General features: G+C 40.8%; 1 protein-coding gene across 1 annotated transcript in view; it reads right to left on the reverse strand.

The window, feature by feature from the left end:
* The window catches only part of cacng8 (calcium voltage-gated channel auxiliary subunit gamma 8), a 39,633-nt gene extending 24,884 nt beyond the window's left edge, over positions 1-14,749 (reverse strand). Inside the window, exons 1-2 of the mRNA XM_008118446.3 lie at positions 14,282-14,749; positions 52-1,404 (exon numbers count right to left, since the gene is read on the reverse strand). Of these exons, the coding sequence (XP_008116653.1) occupies positions 52-274 (223 nt within the window). The 5' untranslated portion in view covers positions 275-1,404; positions 14,282-14,749. The remainder of the gene's footprint in view (positions 1-51; positions 1,405-14,281) is intronic.
* Between the last annotated feature and the right edge of the window lie 6,737 nt (positions 14,750-21,486).

A 21,486-nucleotide genomic window follows, 5' to 3' on the forward strand; every position in this document is an offset into this window, starting at 1 on the left:
TCATGATGCAGTCTGAATGGCCCCTGGGTTTCCAAGGACTGGGTTCCTCACCTTCTAAGCAACATATCCTCCAAAGGCCTGAATGGGTGAGCCCTCCAGGGTCTTTCTTGTCCTTCTGGGGAGTTTCCTCCGTCGAGATGTTGGTGGTATTGCAGATGAAGGCACGGGCATACAGCCAGTAATCTGTGCCAATGGCAATGATCATGAGGCCAAAGGCCGCAAAGGCCCCCACAGTGGTGAGTAGAATCTGGACACCTTTCTCACACCAGACCATCCTCTCCTCATTCCAGCGCTTAAGGGACTCCAGCTTGGCGGTGAGAAACGAAGCCAGCACGAACAGATGCAAGTGGTAGTAAGAGCGGTGAAGATGGACTTGCCCACTGCAGCTGGCTTCTTCTTAGTCAGAATCTGGAATAGCGATGGCTTTTGAGAAATCACAGCAGGGGACCTAACTTCTGAGTAAGAGTTTTGAGCGTGGACAGGCGAGGAAGATTGCCTAAAGAGCTCTTTCCTAAGGTCTTGGGAATGCTGCGAGGAATGCTGGCAGAAGTTCTTCTGGTTTGCTTCTGGAATAGTTTGTTTTCTTCAGATATGTGGCAGGAAAAAATATAAATGGATTGTCTTTTTTTTAAAAGGAGGCTGCCAAAGAAGTGGCAGAAATTACATTCAGAATTTCTGGAGAATGGTTGAGAACTTGAAGAACGCGTATAGAAATTGTTGAGAGCGATTCAGAAAAATATGGTGGAGGACACAACTGGAAAATGAAGGAATTGACAACTAGCTGGCTGTGGAGTGACAGGAATAGCAGGGGGTCTGGAGAGCTTCTAGACCACTGACATGGAAATCCTGACAAGCTAGTTGACAATCCTTTGGAAGGCTACTACAGTATGGCAGGGAGATGCCTACTAGTAGGACAGCAGAAGGTCTCTATAAAAGATCTAGATATTTACTGGAAGCCTGTAGGGACCTTGTGGAGAGATACTAAACAATGTATAGAGAACTACAAGGAAGCTAGTAGGAAAATCTAGAGGATCTCTAAATTGCTTGTATTAATCTTCTCAACAGATGACGAGGAATCTGCAGAAGTCCTGTGGAAAGACTAGAACATTCAAAGATACTTTGTGGTGTCTTCTAAAAACGGTTGCTCCCTGAATCTACACAACTTCAGAGAGTTTTTAGGAATGCTTGGGGACGTTCTCGGTGTCTTCAGATCAAGGTTCTTGGTTATTTTCCCTTTTTTTGCCTGTTTTCTGTTTCACTTTTTGTTCTTCCAAATTCCTCCTTTTGTTCTTCCAAATTCAGCTGCTGTTCTTCGGTCTGAGGCACAGATTGGTTTGTGGAAATCACTTGATCTTTCTGACTCAACTTGCCAAGGACCCAACTAGTTGTGTGGCTGTGTGATTCCTGAGGGAAAAAGGAAGAACAGGAAGAGAGACAGGGGGAAAAAACAATTGATTAAGAAAAAATACATGTGTAAGGCAAGTATTCCCTGATGCCCTGATGTGACCGCAAAGCAAGTGTGGACTGTTAGGTCCTTGTAGACAAGCCTCTTTTGAATACTCAAATTTCTATACCCCATTGGCTCTTTAAAAAGGGTTTTCCTTTCCCACTTTGCTGATTCTTTCAAGAATTTTACAGGGATATGTTTACGTTAGTTTGGCTCAGCACTGAAAATTCATTTTAGTATTAGAATTCCCGGCTTTAACTGTGAAGCATAAATTGAGCATTGTGGTTGATTAAAATATTAAAAACTTTTTATATATTTTCAGGTATAAGTCTAAAAATTTTAGTTTGTTTTTTTTTCCTCAGGAGCAACTTGAGAAAAGCAAGTCGCTTCTGGTGTGAGAGAACTGGCCATCTGCAAGGACGTTGCTCGTGGGACGCCAGGATGTTTGATGTTTTACCATCCTGTGGAAGGCTTCTCTCATGTCCCTGCATGGGGAGCTGGAGCTGACAGAGGGAGCTCACCCATTCTCTCAGATTCCAACTGCCAACCTTTTGGTCAGCACAAGGGTTTAACCCACTGCACCACCTTTCTGTGTCAGGAGTGACTTGAGAAACTGCAAGTTACTTCTGGTGTGAGAGAATTAGCCGTCTGCAAGGATGTTGCCCGGGGACACCTGGGTGTTTGGATGTTTTTACGTGGGGAGCTGGAGCTGACAGAGGGAGCTCACCCACTCTCCCGAGATTCGAACCGCTGACCTTTTGGTCAGCAGTCCTGCCAGCACACCCATTGTGCCACCGGGGGCTCCAAAATATTTTAGTCAAAAACTAAAACTTGAATCAACTTATTCACGGGTAAGTACTGTACTTTAATTCTTATTTAAAAAAAAGAAGGCGAGAGCTTATTAACCCATCCTGGGAAAACCTAAAAGAAACTCTGACTCATCTGACCTTTTTGAATGACTTTATAGGAAAATGATGGTGAAGGGTTAGCTGGCCCTTCGAAGTGGAACTGTGCTTTCCCTTTTCTGTAGACTGACCCATGAATGACTTATCTATGGGTTATATAAAAATCTGTAATTTTGGCCTCATTACCTGCCCTCAGCCTATATATGAAGTTGACTTATACATAAATACATAAAACCTTTATTAAATGCATCTTTGCAGGTTGAATGTAGTTTTGTGTGTGTATATGTCTATCCCAGGCATGGGCAAACTCCGGCCCTCTGGGTGTTTTGGACTTCAACTCCCATAATTCCTAACAGCCTATCAGCTGTTAGGAATTGTGGGAGTTGAAGTCCAAAACACCCGGAGGGCCGAAGTTTGCCCATGCCGGGTGTATCCACTCTCCTTTGTAACCATGTTAGTTCATATTCTATCCTTGTTGTCTAATTGTAGATGATATAGAAAGCAGAATTAAAGAAGACGTTGCTTAATTTCTTATTTCACTTACACCATAAATCTCTTTTCTCCTTAAATGTTTCTCCACCTTTTAAAAATGGTTCACTTTTGATCAACATTAACATATCATCCTAATCATAATTTCGTTTGAAATGCATTGAGTTTAAAATCAGTCACTCAATTGCTTGATTTATGCTTCATCTTTCCCTCCAAATTGGGGTAAAAATGACCTATGGAATAAAAAGAAATACGAGGAAAATCACACATAACTAAAACATTCAAAACGTCAAGGTTAAAACGATATAAAATATTGGTAGAATCAAAACCATGTAGATTCTATATAAAATATCTGTAGAATCAAAAGCATAGGTTAAAACAGTACAATCCTAAAATGGAAAAGCCATTATATAAATAATCAGTTGCCAAATGTCTGCTGGAAAAGGAATGCTGTAACAATGAAAGTGTTGCAAAAAGGAAGTCGTCCTAGCTTTCTAGATGTTGTCAGAGCGAAAACTGGAAATAGCACTTTTGCACTTAATGGTTGTGCAGAAGGAGGAAGTTCAGCATGTGCCAATTGTTACCTGATGTGCGACAAACAATGCCAGCTGAAATTCCCCTTTCCCCTCTGCAGCTATTAAAATATAGGAACGATCTCCAGTTTTCATTCTGACAACTCTTTCCCCCAGGAAGCAAATCCCAGTTTAGGAGCAGCCACTGAGAAGTCCATCATTTCCCAGGCAAGACTGAGAGAAGCACCTTCTGCAAGATCTTAAGAGTTCAAGGAGGCTCATATGAGAAGATATGGTTCTTTAGAGTGTAGACATGGGATGTATAGGGTTTTATAGGTCCTAACATGAGAGCTGGAGCAGTGTGTTTGTCTATAACTCTCATATCTTCACATGGCCATGGAGGAGGCCCTGGTCGTGCAATGGATTAAACAATTGTGCCGGCAGGACTGCTGACTTGAAGGTTGGGTTGCTGACCTGAAGGTTACCGGTTTGAATCCGGGGAGAGCGCAGATGAACTCTCTCTGTCAGCTCCAGGTTCCTTTGCAGAAACATGAGAGAAGCATCCCACAAGGATGGTAAAAACATCAAAACATCTGGGCGTCCCCTGGGCAACATCCTTGCAGACAGCCAATTCTCTCACACCAGAAGCGACTTGTAGTTTCTCAAGTTGCTCCTGACAAAAAACAAACAAACTTGGCCATGGAAACCTCAGCCTGATCTTGGCCAAGTTACCTTAGGCAAGTCACACTCTCTCAGCCATAGACAGAAGTACTCCCCGCCCCAAACAAATCTTGCGAAGAAAACTCTGTGATAGGTTCTCCTTAGAGTCATCATAGAGCAGAAATGACTTTGAAGGCACACAACAACAACCAGGTCATGACATGCACATGGAAAAACAAATGCATAAAAAAGGAAACATTTTTCCATTTGGAAAACATTTTTTTGATTGGGATATTGTTGTTGGCACAAGGGGCATAGCCAACTTAGTGGAGGTAACTTTAAAACAGGTGGACAGTGGCACCACCCGCTATCACTGTTTTTGGAGGCCTTTAAACAGAGATCGGGTGGGCATTTCCTACCGTGTTTCCCTGAAAATAAGACAGTGTCTTATATTAATTTTTTCTCCCAAAGATGTGCTAGGTCTTATTTTCAGGGGATGTCTTATTTTTCCATGAAGAAGAATTCACATTTATTGTTGAACAAAAAAAAAATTAACATTTATTATATACTGTACAGTAGTTGTCATCACAAACCGGCATAAGCAGACAAACTGTGAATCCTATCAAGAATTTCTTGTTACTACCATTATTTCCATGTACAACACTCTATGGTAGATACACTTACCAATCCTGCATGCTCTGGTGTTCTGTTTGTTGGGCATGCTTCCAAACAAAAACTTTGCTAGGTCTTACTTTCTGGGGAGGCCTTATATTTAGCAATTCAGCAAAATTTCTACTAGGTCTTATTTTCTGGGGATGTCTTATTTTAGGGGAAACAAGGTACGTGTGCTCTAGCTGTGTATTTCTATATGGTAAAGGGTCAGACCCTTCCATCTTGTGGTTCCTTCCAACGTTTATGATTCTACAATCTACTTTACACTGCAGTGTAATTCAGAGATAAGGGAAATGATAGATGTTTTGCTGTGCGTCATAGGATGATGCAGTAAGCTGTGTTCTCAAAAAACAATAGATATAATTGGTTTTTTCCTGTTTTCCAAGTTAAAATAATACTGATTACGTTTTTTAAACCACACACGCCTCCCTTGAAATTCTTATGCACATTCAAAGTACGAAGGGAGCACTAAGCAAAGGTTGAGAATTATCTTATCATCTTATACCTTACTTCTCAATATATTGGATAGTGGAAAGGCTCAAGGAATGAATTTTAAGCTCATACTAGGAGAAAATGTAGTAATCATTTAATAAGTGGTTATCTATGCTCACTTTTAATGGTACATATTCTCCTGTTGACTGTGCAAATGGATTAAGTCAGTACACGTTGAACATCTTTTACCCAAAATGCTTGGGACTAGAAGTGTTTTGGATTTTGGATTTTTTTTTTCCAAATTGTGGAATACTTGTATTTACATATACCTTGGAGCTGGGACTCAAGTCTAAATATCACATGATCCTTCATTAAAAATTTTGTGTATAAAATGACCTTCGGGCTACGTATATGTTTACATAGCCTGAGGGTCATTTTATACACAATAATTTTTAATAATGTGCGTGTAACAGAGTTTGTGTTTATTGAACCTTCAGAAAGCAAGTGTCACTACCTCAGACAATTGTGGATTCTTGAACAGTCCAAATAAAGAATGGACAACCTATACTAAGCAAATTGGTAATTCATGGACTAGTGTTGGTGCATGAGCCATCAGTTGCTTGTCCATAGGGACCTCACATGAATGTCAGAAATAATTGTAGCTAATGGTTACACATATCATACTAGTCTCTGGCACCGTACTCTCCAAGACCACCAGCATTGAAGCAGTGCTCCTACGCCATCCACTCCACTGGATTGGCCACGTTGTCAAATGCCCGATCACCGTCTCCCAAAGCGGTTACTCTACTCCCAACTCAAGAATGGAAAACGAAGTGTTGGTGGACAGCAAAAGAGATTTAAAGATGGGTTTAACCCTAACCTTAAAAACTGTGGCATAGACACTGAGAACTGGGAAGCCCTGGCCCTTGAGCGCTGTAACGGGAGCTCAGCTGTGATCAACAGTGCTGTGAAATTTGAAGAGGCATGAATAGAGGGCAAAAAGGAGAAATGTGCCAAGAGGAAGGCACATCAAGCCAACCCTGATTAGGACCGCCTTCCACCTGGAAACCGATACCCTCACTTTAGAAGAGCATGCGGATCAAGAATAAGGATCCACGGTCACCTACGTATCCACCAGGACACTGCACTTGGAAGGCCATCATACTCGGACAATGAGGGATGACCTAAGTAAGTACTCCCCAATTATCCTGATTTAGCTGGAACAGTCCCAATTAATCTTCTGCCATCCCACTTTTTCAGATACTTTAAAAATGCCCCAGTGTATCCTACTTCCTTCCATTCCACTGCTTAGACTTCAGCTTATTTCCACAGCTGCAAAATGAGTTCAGAGTAGAAAACGTAGTTTGCAGTCAACAGGAAGGAGAGAAAAGAAAAAAAACCTCTTGTCCTTCGGTGTGGGTTCTGGCAGAAGGAAAATTACCTCTGGTTTGTGTTCTTTCTCACTGATACCTTTTGTTGTCTTGACTTTGCATTTTCTGATTTTCATCAATGAATTGACGAAAAATTCTGCAGGACACCAACTTAAACTAGTTTTGAGAAAGCACTTGACAAGCCACACATTTCCTTGCTTGAATAAAGGAACAGATCAGCTCCAAGGTCTTGTTAGCAAACTCTTCAAGAGATATCAGATTTTACAAACTAAAGATTTTGTTTAAGGGCCAAGCTGTAAGCATAGAACAGGGGGTGTCACAGATCAGGGCATCATCTAAATCAGAGCTTCTTCAACTTTTTCCACTCACGACCCCTTTCCACCGTAGAAATGTTTGTGCTCATTCCGCTCCTGGGATTTGAACCTGGGACCTTTCGGTCTGCAAGTTCAGCAGCTCAGTGCTTTAACACACTGTGCCACCACCAGGGGCCCGACTCCAATTAAAGAGGGATAAAAATTGGTATCAAAATCACACAGTTACTGAAAATAAAACAGCATTTGCAAGGCTTGCTAAACAGGCTGATTTCCCTTTTTTGTGAGAAACATCTGAAGCATTTTCTGCAGAATCCACTGCAAGCACTGCACATTATTGTTAACAGATTTGTGTAACTGCATTCAGAAACCTTTTACCATGGCCTATTTTTTGTGACCCCCAACACTGAGCTAAGGGGATCCACAGTTAAAGAAGCCTGCTCTAAATTCTCAGATATTTTCCCCACCCATTGCACACACTACCCTCTCCTGGCTTTATATGCTTTGGTCTTATAGGTTGCGTGTACCATATCTATACATAATGAGATCTCTTGCAGATGCAACCCAGTCTAAATATGAAATTCATTTATGTTTCATATATACCGCATAGCTGCATGGTTTACTACAACCCTTTAAACTCTTTTGTGCATGAAATACTGTCTAAACACAAAACTCATAACTGAAAGATAGTTTCATATATAGGCAGTCCCCAAGTTACAGACAAAATAGGTTCTGTGGGTTTGTTCTAAAGTTGAATTTGTATATAAGTTGGAATAGGTACATTTTTATGTGTAGCTCCAGCCAAATATATAAAATCTTAATCTTTGGATAGCATAGGGAAGGCGTTTGTTTTGCTTTCTGTGTCCCTACTGAGAAGATTTCACCTTACTTTCTGTCTCTGTGATCAATGGATTTCGGAAAAATGGTTTTGTCGTGGAAACAAGAATCAATGATCACACTTCAGTGGAGACACCTTTTCTTCATGATAACTCTTTCAGGAGCGGATTTCCCTTCCGAGGAGTAGGTATTGGAATATTTCAGATATTGGAATTCCAGATAAGAGGTGCTCAGGTTGTACCTCATACAGTTTTTGCTTTATATGAGATACTCTTCCTCTTTTTGGGTGACCTGACCTCTATCTTGCAGCACTAGGGAGCTTTGCCTCAGACCTGAATATTTTCTTTAAGTAGTTGGCAATCATAACTGGAACACCTCAGCAAGCAAGAGTCCAAACGTGGCAGGCTAAAACCCGGAACCTCAATCAGTGGCTGATACTAGATATGAAATTATCTCCTGGGCACACAGAAGACTGGGCGACTTGGAAGGCACTGAACAGGCTGCGCTCTGGCACCACAAGATGCAGAGCCAATCTTCAGAAATGGGGCTACAAAGTGAAGTCCATGACATGCGAGTGTGGAGAAGAGCAAACCACAGACCACCTACTACAATGCAGCCTGAGCCACATGCACAATGGAGGACCTTCTTACAGCGAAACCAGAGGCACTCCAAGTGGCCAGCTTCTGGTCAAAGAAAATTTAGTATAATGACAAAATTGTAACTTTGTGGTTTTTCTATACATTATAACCGTATTCTCAATTTGCTTCTGACATGATAAATAAATAATCATAACCAGAAGGGTTATTTTTTTTACAATGGTTACCATTTCGAAGGCTTTAAAAGGGCTTGCATGCATGACTAGGACAAAGCCAGCCTAGAGTTTTAAAAAATTGGGTTCATGCCACTTCTCTCTTCACAGCGATACAAAATGGTCTTTTAAAAAGTTTAAATGTGTGTGTTTCCTGCTGAGTATACTATGTATTTATTTAGAAAATATATAAAATAAGGCGGAAAGGAGACCCAAAGCATGGGACAAACTTCTGAAAGAAAAACAAGTAAAACTTTACAAAGTAACTGAGGATGATTTTCCCTTTTTTGTAGTTTTTAAAGAGGAAATATTAATGGATTAAGAAGAATACTTCTCCGAAGACTGCCTACAGCTCAACTGAAGAATAAACATAAGAAGCTTACTCCAGTCCTGGTCTCCTCATCTATAACTTTCTATAACAGGCATGGGCAAACTTTGGCCCTCCAGGTGTTTTGGACTCCAGCTCCCACAACTCCCACAACAGCTGGTAGGCTGTTTTGGAGTCCAAAACACCTGGAGGTCTGAAGTTTGCCCATGCCTGTTCTATATTGCTATATCGCCACCTTGGCAAACCATCCCTTTTCTCATCAATTTAATTATTCATATGGAAAACAGAAAGCTGAAGAGAGGGATTTTCTTATTATGGGTAGATTTAACATGTTTGTACATCTGTGAAAGATGCAAACATGAATTTAAGTATCACTTGTGAAGCTAACCTCCAGGTTTGTCACTGCTGGACATGTTTTACTCACCATACATTATAATCTTGCTTAGCTAGTCAAAGCTGAATCTAATACAGGTTGAACATCCATTATCCAGATCTCTGGAATCAAAAATACTCCAGAATTATCAACATGGGTGGCTGAGACCGTGACACCTTTGCTTTCGGATGGATCGGTGTAAACTAGGCATGGGCAAACTTCCCCCCTCCAGGAGTTCTGGACTTCAACTCCCACAATTCCTAACAGCCAGTATACTGTTAGGAATTGTGGGAGTTGAAGTTCAAAACACCTGGAGGGGGGAAGTTTGCCCATGCCTGGTGTAAACAAACCTGGTTTCATGAAGAAAAGTAAATACAATGTATAAAAAATCCTTTATGCTATGTGTGTAAGACTTAAATGACAGTAAAATGAATTCTGTATTTAGGCTTGAATACCATCACTAAGATATCTCAATAAATATATGCAAGGATTCCAAAATCTGGAAAAAAATCTGAAATTTGAAACACTTTTGGTTCCCAGCATTTTGGATAAAAGATATTCAAACTCTATTGGAGTCTTCTTGTACCTTGTTCAGCAGATTTCTTAATTTCTGCAAATAAATACTGAATCTTGTTTCCCCCCGTTTCCTATGCCTTTGACTTTGGGTTTTTCTAGGCAGCTAGAAGACAGCAAATTAGTTTTAAAGATGGCCCAGAGAAATGGACTGATTTTCTAGGTAAGTTCTGATGTTCTTACCAGTTAACTCAGGCATGGGCAAACTTCAGCCATCCAGGTGTTTTGAACTACAACTCCCACAATTCCTAAAAATTATGGGAGTTGTCCAAAACACCTTGAGGGACAAAGTTTGCCCATGCCTGTTAACTGCACAACAGTAACTTGTTTATATGTAGTGAGAAAATGTACCGTGCACCCTTTAAATGGCTACAATTTCAAAGAGACAGAATATTAGGTAGCACTTCCATACATGACGGTTATCCTGCTCAATTCAACGAAACTTATTTGCAGATAAATGAATACAGGTCGAGGATCCCTTATCCGGAATCCTGAAATCTAAAACACTCAAAAATAGTCCACATGATTGGCTGAGATAGTGACACCTTTGCTTTCTGATGGTTCAGTCTGCACAAGTTGTGCTTAAAATTACTTTCAGGTTATATGGATAAGGTGTACATGATACATAAATAAATTTCGTGTTTAGACTTGGATCTTATCCCCAGGATTTTGCAATATGTGCAAATACAGGTACAGTAGAGTCTCACTTATCCAAGACTCGCTTATCCAAGGTTCTGGATTATCCAAGGCATTTTTGTAATCAATGTTTTCAATATATCATGATATTTTGGTGCTAAATTCGTAAATACAGTAATTACAACATAACATTACTGCGTACTGAACTACTTTTTCTGTCAAATTTGTTGTATAACATGATGTTTTGTTGCTTAATTTGTAAAATCATAACCTAATTTGATGTTTAATAGGCTTTTTCTTAATCCCTCCTTATTATCCAAGATATTTGCTTATCCAAGGTTCTGCCGGCCCACTTAGCTTGGATAAGTGAGACTCTACTGTATTCCAAAATCTAAGGGAGAATCCAAAATCCTTCTGGTTACGAGCATTTTGGATAAGGGATATTCATTCTGTATACGGTTTCAAGGTTTATAACCAAGCTTCTTTTACTCTCTGCGCCTCGTTCCTCTTCTAAAAATCGATGAGGCCTGACCTTCACACCACCTGTTTCTAAAAGGACACGAAACTCCCAGTGGCTTGGTGGAAAACTCAGAAGTCGGGGTTCCTAAGGACCCTTTTTGTGGTTTTATTCTTCGGTTTTCGGCTCCACGCTGCCTCTCGGGAGCCAAGAGTTGCAGCTCATAGCCCCCCACCCACAGTGTCTGTTCTTTTGCTAGAGTGCCCCTGGTGGGTGGGAAGCAATTTGTCTTAACAGTATCCATGGATACCATTTATAAAATGTTGGTACCAGCTTTTCTCTTTCCCTCCCCCCCCCCCCATCAATAGGAGCCTTGAGGCCTAGAGAATAACAGCTTGTGGAGATGCAAATTAATAGGATAGGCATGAACCAAAGTACTTCAGTTTGATGCCATCTTTCATGACCTTGGAGCGGCATTTGTCAATAGGGAACCTGCTGTTCTGCGGTGGATGACGGAAACATACAAGATAATCAAAATATTCTGCCTGTATACTTTACAGTTGTAATGGATGGATAACCAGTTCTTTTCAGATTGTGCATGATATTTGGATACCTATGCTGTTTAAGGGGGTTCATAACAATAGCTTCGTAACAAACCTATTCAAAACAATATTTTTCTTTGTGATCGGTAGTTTCACTTACCTAATATCTACTGCTAACATGACATGTCATGACCAGCCTGAATTTCCCTTTAGTCATTTAGTTTTGGTTTAGTTCTTTTCAGCTGTTTCATGCAACCCGCTCAGCCATTTTGTTTGATAAGTGAAAACTTTGCTTGGAGAAAAAAAAATCTAAATGAATGAGCTGCTCACATCTGGATGTGAACTACAGAGACAGGAGAAAAGTGAAGGACAGATGGAGATTTGCACATCAATGAGCGAGCGGATGCAATCGAAGGAAGAATTAGATCTGTGAAAGAGCAAAGGTAGGTAGGTAAATAGATAGCTGAGGGTTTATGAATGAATGAAGTGTAGGTTTCAGAGTGGCTGGACAGATAGGAAAAAAATGAATGGATACTGTGATTAGGAGATGGGGATCCACAGAGGGAAGATAAAGAACGTGTTTACCTAAAAAGGTGCATATAGAGTTGTTAATTAGTAGATGGGCTGATAGAATGTATTTAAGATGAGGGCATGTGAGGCATGGACAGACTTGGTTGACCTTATTATCCCGCCTTGCCCTAATGGACACTTAACTGATATCTATTGGCTGTCTGTGTTTCCTTTACCCTGTTTCCAGCTATCATCAACATCACCATTAACAACAGTAACAACACAATTTTCTGACCAATTATTATAATTTTTACATATTCCTATACCCAGCCAACTCGTAATAAAAGATAATCTCAGGAGTAAAATTAATGCTGTAATTACAACAAGAACCAATGCACTGAACTAGGATTTTGGACAAAAAAGAAACCCACAGACTTCCTCAATCTATTTTTGAATTCATCTATAAGTAATATACACAATACAGGTCTCCATACCACAGGTAGCAATTCAAATGCCTTTCTCAACTGAAAGTTACAATTTGTACATATTCCTGCATACAAACAAATCGTACCTAAAAGACCATCACTGAGTAAAATCAGAAATGTAATCACAACAAGATCCAAGACATTGAATTTTGGACAATAAACACGCCTTTCCAGACTTCCCCAACCTCATTTTGAGGCCACCTATAAGTATACACAATGCAGGTCTTTGTATTACAGGTAATAATGCAGTTTCCAATGGAAAGATCTTGCAGGGTATCCCATGCTCTTTTCCTTCTCTTTCTCATCCACTTCCTAGTGTCAATTGCATCAGCAGACGTACATGCTGCAGTCAAAAGCAATTCATGAGTGCCTGTTTGAATAGAGAATCTGTAAAGTATCAAGGATTGAAACCAATCTCAAACAGTGGGTTGTTGTGCATTTTCCAGGCTGTATGGACATGTTCCAGAAGCATTCTCTCCTGACATTTCACCCACATCTATGGCAGGCATCCTCAGAGGTGGATCTCAAACAGTTGTATCTGGACACATCTCAAACAGTTGTGTCTGGATCTGGGGCCTTCTGGACTGGATGATAAAGCATCCCAATAAAACCCAGAAGTCCTGCAGTTCACTAGACAGAGGATCTGGGATATTTGGCCCTTAGTTTTACATGACTAAAATCTGCATATTGCTGTTTTTTTTTCTTCAAGATTGCCCTCTGTCAGAAACTGTTAAGACTCTATTGCCTTTCTATAAAATCCAAGATCTATAACAATGGTCTTCCCGCTTTTCCCATAGGAATCAAAAACAAAGAATGATTCCTCATTTACCTTTTGCAAACGGCTACCCTTACAGGTACTAACTGGCACTTTTTGATGTGGAGAGGTTTGGGTCCAACCACTTGCTCCCAACATTTTAGTAGTTTTTCTATGAAAAATCTGTCAGTGACAGACAGGGATGAGTCTGAACCCTGGAAGCCAAAACAACTTGTTGGGTGCATTCCTCTTTTGTGGAATAAGGCCTTAACTTTGGCTGACGATCTCTTTATAAAAGTGGAGGGAGCAGTGATTCCCCCATTTTTTGACCAAGGCACATCTTTCCTTGTCAGGACACAAGATATCATGCAGAACGGGCATCCAACCGGCAGTTTCATGCCTAGTTCACTCTCACATTTGGGCATCTCCCCTCCTCTGCTTGGTTGCTTCCCTCCCTTCCTGCTGAATTCCCCATTCATTCAACAGCTGCTCCCAACCAGCAGTTCTCTTCCGTCAGGCCAAAACCCCTGCAGCATTGTTGAAGATCTCCTCCAGCCATGAACCCCTGCAAGTCTTCTCAACCCATGCTGCCATTCCTAATCTGAGAAACATTTTTATCCCTCTCGGCTCCCAAAAAAGAGAGAAAGGTGGGGAGGGAAGCAAAACCAATGCAGAAACCTGGCCAGCAGCATGCAATTTAGTTTAATCCACCGTCAATGTCTTATCTCCCCATGCTCCCCGACCCCATACATATACAAACGTGTGTGCAAAGCATTAAATATGATGGGAATTCCACAGATATTCAGAACAAGAGGAAATTCACATGGAGGGACATAAATATGATGTATGCTAATAGATCTGTTGCATCCAGGCTTTAGCAAAGACAGTTTGGAGGTGGTCACCATCATCATCACCTGAACGAAAGAGAAAAAAAGCAGCACCTACAAGCATAAATTCATTCTAGCAAATCTGGTATGTTGGATTTATTAGTGCCTGAGATAGTGAATCCTGACACAGTAATAAAAACCTTCTCTTGTAAATCACAGGCAAATCCCCCCCACACCACACATTGCTCCAATATCTCCAGTGCCTTACACATACATCTTTTGCAGCACAAGAGAGAGAGAGAGAGAGAGAGAGAGAGACATAGCAGGCTTACCTTAAAGCTATAACAACAACTACTACCAAAAAGGTCTGCTTTCTCAAAGGTGTCACACACTGGGGGAGGTGAGAGACGGCTTCTCTCGCTGTCCCCCCACCCGGCAGTGGGTTGTTGATGGCACCAGCCAGAGAAGATTCTGCGAAATGGCGTTTTATATCGAGGGGTATTTTGCTGTATAGGAGAGAGATGCTAGCATGCTGTTATTATGTCATTGGGAGAAACCATTGGAGGAAGGAGAAAAAAAAGGAAGCAGCAGCAAACGAAAGAGGCTGGTTAAAGGAACGGAGAGGCATATGGGGTTGGGATGTGTGTATGTAGGGAAGGAGGGGTGGGCTGGGCTGTGTGATGCCAGAGCGTTGTTAGGCATTATGTGTGTGTGTATCTCTCGTTCTCTCTCTGCATTGGGTCACCACAGCATCCTGGAATGGGTAGCTGTGTGTGGTATGGATCTATCTCTCAAGCATTGCTATAGCCAGAGTGTATGTGTTTCCATGCACACAATGAGGAAACTATGGGACTTGGTGATGTCGCTCAAGTGTTCTTGTGAACATGATGTTCAGCGGTTAGTGTTTGCATTTCTGAGCTCCAGCCCCTAACCCCAACATTAAGTTATTATTTTACAAGATACGGTGGTTCTGTTTACCTGTTTTTATGTATAATTCTCCATGATTATATATTCTAGTAAAATTTTCACTCACTCAAAGTACGCGCATGTGCTTCGCATGCAAAGACGTACATGAATGTGAGCCATTGTGATTTGATGTTGTGATGCGAGTTCCCTTGCTCAAGTTTGCATTGTTTATCACTGCACACACACCTGCACATTTTACCTAATGTTGTGTGTTAGATTGTGTGTATCATTGCATACTGAAATCTGGAGCATATTGTTGCACTTTGAGTTGTATGTTACCCCTCACTTTGATTAGTCTAGTGTGGATGTGTGTAGGTCAAGCATGGGCAAACTTTGGCTCTCCAGGTGTTTGGACTTCAACTCCTACAATTCCTAACAACCTATCAGCTGTTAGGAATTGTGGGAGTTGAAGTCCAAAACACCTGGAGGGCTGAAGTTTGCCCATGCCTGGTGTAGATGCTTCATTGAAGAACCCAATTCATCCCTGAAATTTGGATACCTGTTTGTTACATTTTATTTGTCATTGTATTGCTAGTTGTGTGTTGACCATGTGTCACATCTGGGTTCCATGCTGGATTAAACACTCCTGTAAAATTTGAGAGTATGCATCATTAACATTTCCTTTCCAAGGCAGTTTCAATTTGTGTACTTTTTTCACAACAGTCCTGGAAGGCAGATTAGGTTGAAAGAATGACTTCACCAGTCATGACTGAGTGAGGGTCAGAACCAAGGTATCTAGCAACTTGGTCTAGCAAGCTGGAAGTTGGGCAAGGACTCTAGGGTCCCTTCCACACAGCTGAATAAAACCCCACAATGTGGGATTGTGTGGCAGTGTGGACTCAGATCACCTAGTTCAAAGCAGATATTGTGGGTTATTCTGCCTTGATATTCTGGATTATATTTCCGTGTGGAAGGGCCCTAGGAAACCAGGATTCAAATCCCGTCTCAGGTCTGAAAACCTGCTGGCTGACCTTGAGCAAGTTACACTATTTCAATGTTAAAAGAAGGCAATGGCAAACTCCTTCCAAATTAATCTTGCCAAGAAAAACCTAGCATGTTATCACCATCAATAGGTGTTGATTTGAAGGTATGAATCAGAAACAACAACTCTTACGTTTAGATATTAATGCTGAAATTTCCAGCCTCATTTCAACACTTCAATAATGCATTGGTGGATTATGCATGACAGGTCAATGAATGGCTATGCAAACATATCCACTAATGTACCTCAGGGCCCTTCCACACAGCCATATAACCCAGAATATTAAGGCACATAATCCACAATATCTGCTTTCTACGGGATTATCTGAATCCACCATGCCATATAACCCATTTCAGTGTGGATTATATACAGCTGTGTGGAAGGGGCCTCCGTTGAACAGGACGTACATAGTGCCTTAATACCTCCATCCAAGTTAACCTCCTTTCCTTAGTCCCTAAGGTAGCCCCCCTTCCCAGAGACATTATTAACCAGAGATCTATAGAAAAAGACTAGAAAGGATTACCTAAAGGCAGTAGTGGTTACTGTTATAGTATTTATGTCTCTGAACTTTTTCCAGTGCAATGTGTGCTTATTGGGTTTGTTTAGTGGTTTCAACTATTCTAGTTTGCCTCTGTCTAAAAAAAAGTTTTAGGGTAGTTGACTCACACACACTTGACTTAGAGCAGGCAGGTATCATTTGAAATTGTGTTGTACAATGAAGGGCCAGCTATTGTTAAGGCCCTGCAACGTTTTAGAAATGAATAACTGGACTTTCAGCAGAGAATTTCAGAGGACTCAACCAATGAGAAGCCCCTGAGTCATATAGCAGTCACGGTGTACGGAACATTATAGGTTAAAACCAACACCTCTGCAATTTGAATTGGCGTAGAAACCAAAGAACAAGTAGTACAGTTTCAGAAGTTTATAAATACCTATTGTTTGCTGGTGAAGGACTGGTTACTTCCGTGTCAATGTTGTGATTAATCCACCCTGGATTTTCATCTCAACTTCAAAGGAGCTTTCCAAAATGTTGAAAACCTACCCTCAAAATAGCTTCATCACCTTGATCCAGTGGCTTTAAAAATTAGACTAAAATTTGAGGTCTGTTCACAGCAACACTAGTGTGAGGCCTATTCGCCTTCTCAGACCTGTATACTTTTTAATACATAGCATTAGTAATACAAAAAGAATTGCTACTGTCGTCTGTTCTCCCAAATTTGATATGCTGGCCAAACATGGAAACTTATTAGCCATTATAGTGTAGAAGTCTCTCTGGTTGTGTTCAGTCCACTTGTGGTGTCTGTTTTGAAGTCTTCTTTAGATGTGGATGTTGTTTGCTCTTATTGATTGGTTTGATTTGATGTCTATTCCAGCATTCTCCTATGAATGGGATTGAAGGTGGCATGTTATATGAATATAGGAGTGGGATTACACCCACCTAACCTCCACAGATTTCTTGAAAATGCCTAGAAAAACATGTACCCTGATATGGGGAGGCTTCTTAACTTGTGGCGGTTTCAGAGTCTACTTGAGTTGTGGGAAGCTTCTGTGTATACAGCTGAACATCTGTGGGCCATCTCAGATGTTTTGTTGTGTGCCTTCAAGCTGTTTCTGGCTTATGGTGATCCTAAGGTAGTGCTTCTCAACCTGGGGTCCCCAGATGTTTTTGGTTTTCTACTCCCATAAATCCTAATAGTTAGTAAACTGGCTGGGATTTCTGGAAGTTGTAGGCCAAAACCATCTGAGGACCCCAGGTTGAGAACCACTGTCCTAAGTCATCTCTACCACGAGGTTTTCTTGAAAAGAGTTGTGCATAGGTGGTGGCCCTTTCCTTTCTTTAAGGCTCACTTTCCCAAGGACATCTAGTGGACATCCATTGCTGATGGTGGATTCGAACGGTGGTCTCTAATGATAGTTCAGTGTTCTAACCACCACACCATGCTGGCTCTTTGTCTCAGACATTAACATGAGACAACGAAGTGTGTAATCCTACTTCCCACTCTACGTATTCATGTAATGTCTGAGACAGTCTTCTGAATATGCATGGTTTGGTGTAGGCAGTCTCTCTATCATCTTGACCCTTCCCACAAGCTTCCAGTGGGATGTGTAATCTGAAAGGAATTGTGGATAAGGAATAATGAAGTGGAAGTGTGGGGCAGGCTGGGTCTGCACATTGGAACATTCTGTGCTGCCCTTTTCAAAATTCTGGGTAAGGGACATGTTTTGCATCTTTCTTGAACTTATTATATTCTATCCTACTCCCCAAATTGTACAAATCTGCTTTTTACCTGCCTTGATACTACTCAGCTGTGTATTTAAAAGGTATAACACATGAGAGCTCACTCTAAAATAAAAAAGGCAGTTTTAAATGTGCTGCCTCGGTTTTTTATCCCCTCTGCTTCCATGTAATCCTTGCACATATATTCACATATAGTTCAGTATAGGCTGCAGTTTTGTTGGTCCACATAGGGACTCTTGAATGCAATGATTCCCCAGCCTCATTTCAGTCTGTATTATCCAGATTGAGTTTTCTATAATCTGGGGAAAGAAATAATGTGGAAAAGTAATGATGTGTTTAATGGACTATATTATATTGGATTATTTTCAAGGATGGATTATATTCTATTGGCAGTAATCAACTAGGCACTAGATTTCAAGCACAGATATATCTCAGTATGTTGAATTCTGTTGAATATTGTGTGCCATTGTACCCTAAATATTACCATTAAAGGCAATAGAAAAGGATGGAACAAGGACTTATCTATTACAAGAATATCTGAGAGTAGATTTGGGCCAGAGGACAATCTTCCCATACCTGATATTTCCAGACAGTATTGTAGCATGGAGAACCCCATGGCAGGCATTGAGAATAACACTTGATACTTTTATACAGGGCTTGAAAAAGCAGTAATTTGATCATGGCTTCTGGAATTCCCCGGGCATTTTAGCATAAGATGGGTGAGGGTCACTGTGTTTTGTGGTCCAAAACCTCATCTTTCACAAAGTTTTGTCATCAGCAAGTCCCCATAAGGTTATGAAGGAACCCATACTTTTTTATTAGCATGAAAAAAAGATGTCACCCGCCACCCCTTTCAAGCTTCTCTATTTTGTCTGAATTTCTCTGCAGTCTTCATCGTCACAAGAGGTGGGTGGGATAGATTTTCCTAGCAGCAACATATTGTTGTGAGCCATGCTTGTTCTTAACGCAATGTATTTGGCAATGGCTTTTATTTATTATTATTTATTTATTTACGACATTTCTACCCCGCCTTTCTCAACTCCGGAAGGGACTCAAGGCTGCTTACACATAGGCAACCATTTGATGCCTTAAAAACAGTATACAATTCAAATGAACATTAAAAAGGAATTATAAAATGCATTAAAAAATTAAACATTTAAAACAATACATTCATAATTAATCACACAAGCGTAATCCAGGCCATTCCAAAAGTTGTTGCACATCATTTCATGTATGGGCTGTGGCGCAGGCGGGAGAGCAAGCCAGCTGCAATTAACTGCAATGAATCACTCTGACCAGGAGGTCATGAGTTTGAGGCCCCTCGGAGCCTATGTTTGTTTGTCTTTGTTCTATGTTAAAAGGCATTGAATGTTTGCCTTTATGTGTGTAATGTGATCCGCCCTGAGTCCCCTTTGGGGCGAGAAGGGCAGAATATAAATGCTGTAAATAAATAAATAAATAAATAAATAAATATGTATATTGCACAAGTTCTCCAAAGGCTTGGTCACAAAGCCACATTTTCAATCTCTTATGGAAGATCAGAAGGGAGGGGGCTGATCTAATATCCCTGGGGAGGAAATTCCACAGCCGAGGGGCCACCACTGAGAAGGCCCTGTCTCTCCTCCCTGCCAATCGCGCCTGCGAGGAAGGCAGGACCAAGAGTGGGGCCTCCCCAGATGATCTTTTGGTCTCTTGAATGGGTGATAGATACATTAGCTTTATGAAAGACCTACTTCTGTGTGAATTTGAAATTCCTGTTTGGTTAATATGGACATGAGAGCATGACTCAGCTTTTCATATGGTTTTAATCAGTTTGTTTGTTTGTTTGATTGATTGATTGATTGATATGTGTTTTAATTGCTTATATGTTCAGATAGTTTATATTTTGATGAGATGTGTTTTATTGTTTACCTGTGCAGCATTGAATTTTTGCCAGATTTGTAAGCTACCTTGTGTCCCCTCCGGGCTTGAGAAAGGTGGGGTAGAAATGAAGTAAATAAATAAAATAAATGAATTAAAGCAGCTGCTTAAATAGTTTAGTTTTCCTTGATCTGGAGGTCAAGACTTCTTCAAAATGAGTAATTGTACTACTTACCATAATACTGATGATTCCTGTTCTGGCTTTTTGTTGTTGTCTTGGATCATGCTACTTGGTGGCGCAGTGGTTTTAACCCTTGTGCCAGCAGGACTGCTGACCTGAAGGTTGCACAGATTAGCTTCCTCTATCAGCTCCAGCTCCATATGGGGACATGAGAGAAGCGTCCCACAAAGATGGTAAAAATATCAAAACATTTGGTTGTCCCCTGGGCAACGCTCTTGCAGACGGCCAATTCTCTCACACCAGAAGTGACTTGCAGTTTCTCAAGTTGCTCCTGACATGAAAAAAAAAATGCTACTTGGTGGCACATGAACCGTTACAACACTTTTATAACACATTGACAGCTGTGACTTTATCCTGCAGAACTCTGGAGTTTGTAGTTTTAGGAAGTGCAGTATTTGGAATTCAGTGCCTCAGTGTACTTGTTCCTCAAAAACTATAAATCATCAGGATTCCATAGGATGTAGCCGCAGCAGTTAAAGTGGAACCATAATGTTCTTACTGTGTTACATTGAAGGGTTAAAACACACACACATAAGCTAAAAGAACTGGGTGACTATCAGTTATCGCATTTTGTTATGTTGCTTTGTGAATGTGTTCAGTTGTACTTTCTCTATCTATTCTGCTTAATACATTTGGTATTGTGTCACTGACAATTATATAGTTGCCACAGATCTCACCACCAATTATTGCAGATCAGTATTATCTTTTTTTAATGCAAACTTATTGTTCTTGCGATCTACCTTCTAGTCCCTTCTGACATCACCTTAAGGTGGCCCTATTGTGTTTTCTTGGCAAGATTTGTTCAGAGTGAATTTGCCTTTGCCACCTTTTGAGCCTGAGAGAGTGTGACTTGCCCAAGGGCACCCTATGGGTTTCCAAGTCCAAGCGGCGATTTGAACTCTGGTTTTCCAGAGTGCAAATTCAAAATTCATACCATTACAATGCTCTGTATCTGCTGCATGTTGAACTAGTACATAAAAAGTGCAACAGAGTTTCACAATAAGGCACATACGGACACACTTTCTGTGGTGTGTTGTGACATTTCAAACCTTTAACAACTTGGGAACAGATGACTATGTGTGCTGCCTTTTTGTGTGTTTTATCATTAACTATTGTAGAGAGGGGTACAGTTGAGATCCTTGTATCTTTTGCACTATTCTCTCATGCTCATTGCACCCAAATCATGACTGGGTAGTTTGCACATGCAAACTGCCTTGTCATTGTGGATGACTTCCTGTTGGGGTTGTGT

The sequence above is a fragment of the Anolis carolinensis genome, chromosome 6 (assembly GCF_035594765.1).
Source record: "Anolis carolinensis isolate JA03-04 chromosome 6, rAnoCar3.1.pri, whole genome shotgun sequence".
In the NCBI taxonomy this organism is placed as follows: domain Eukaryota; kingdom Metazoa; phylum Chordata; class Lepidosauria; order Squamata; family Dactyloidae; genus Anolis; species Anolis carolinensis.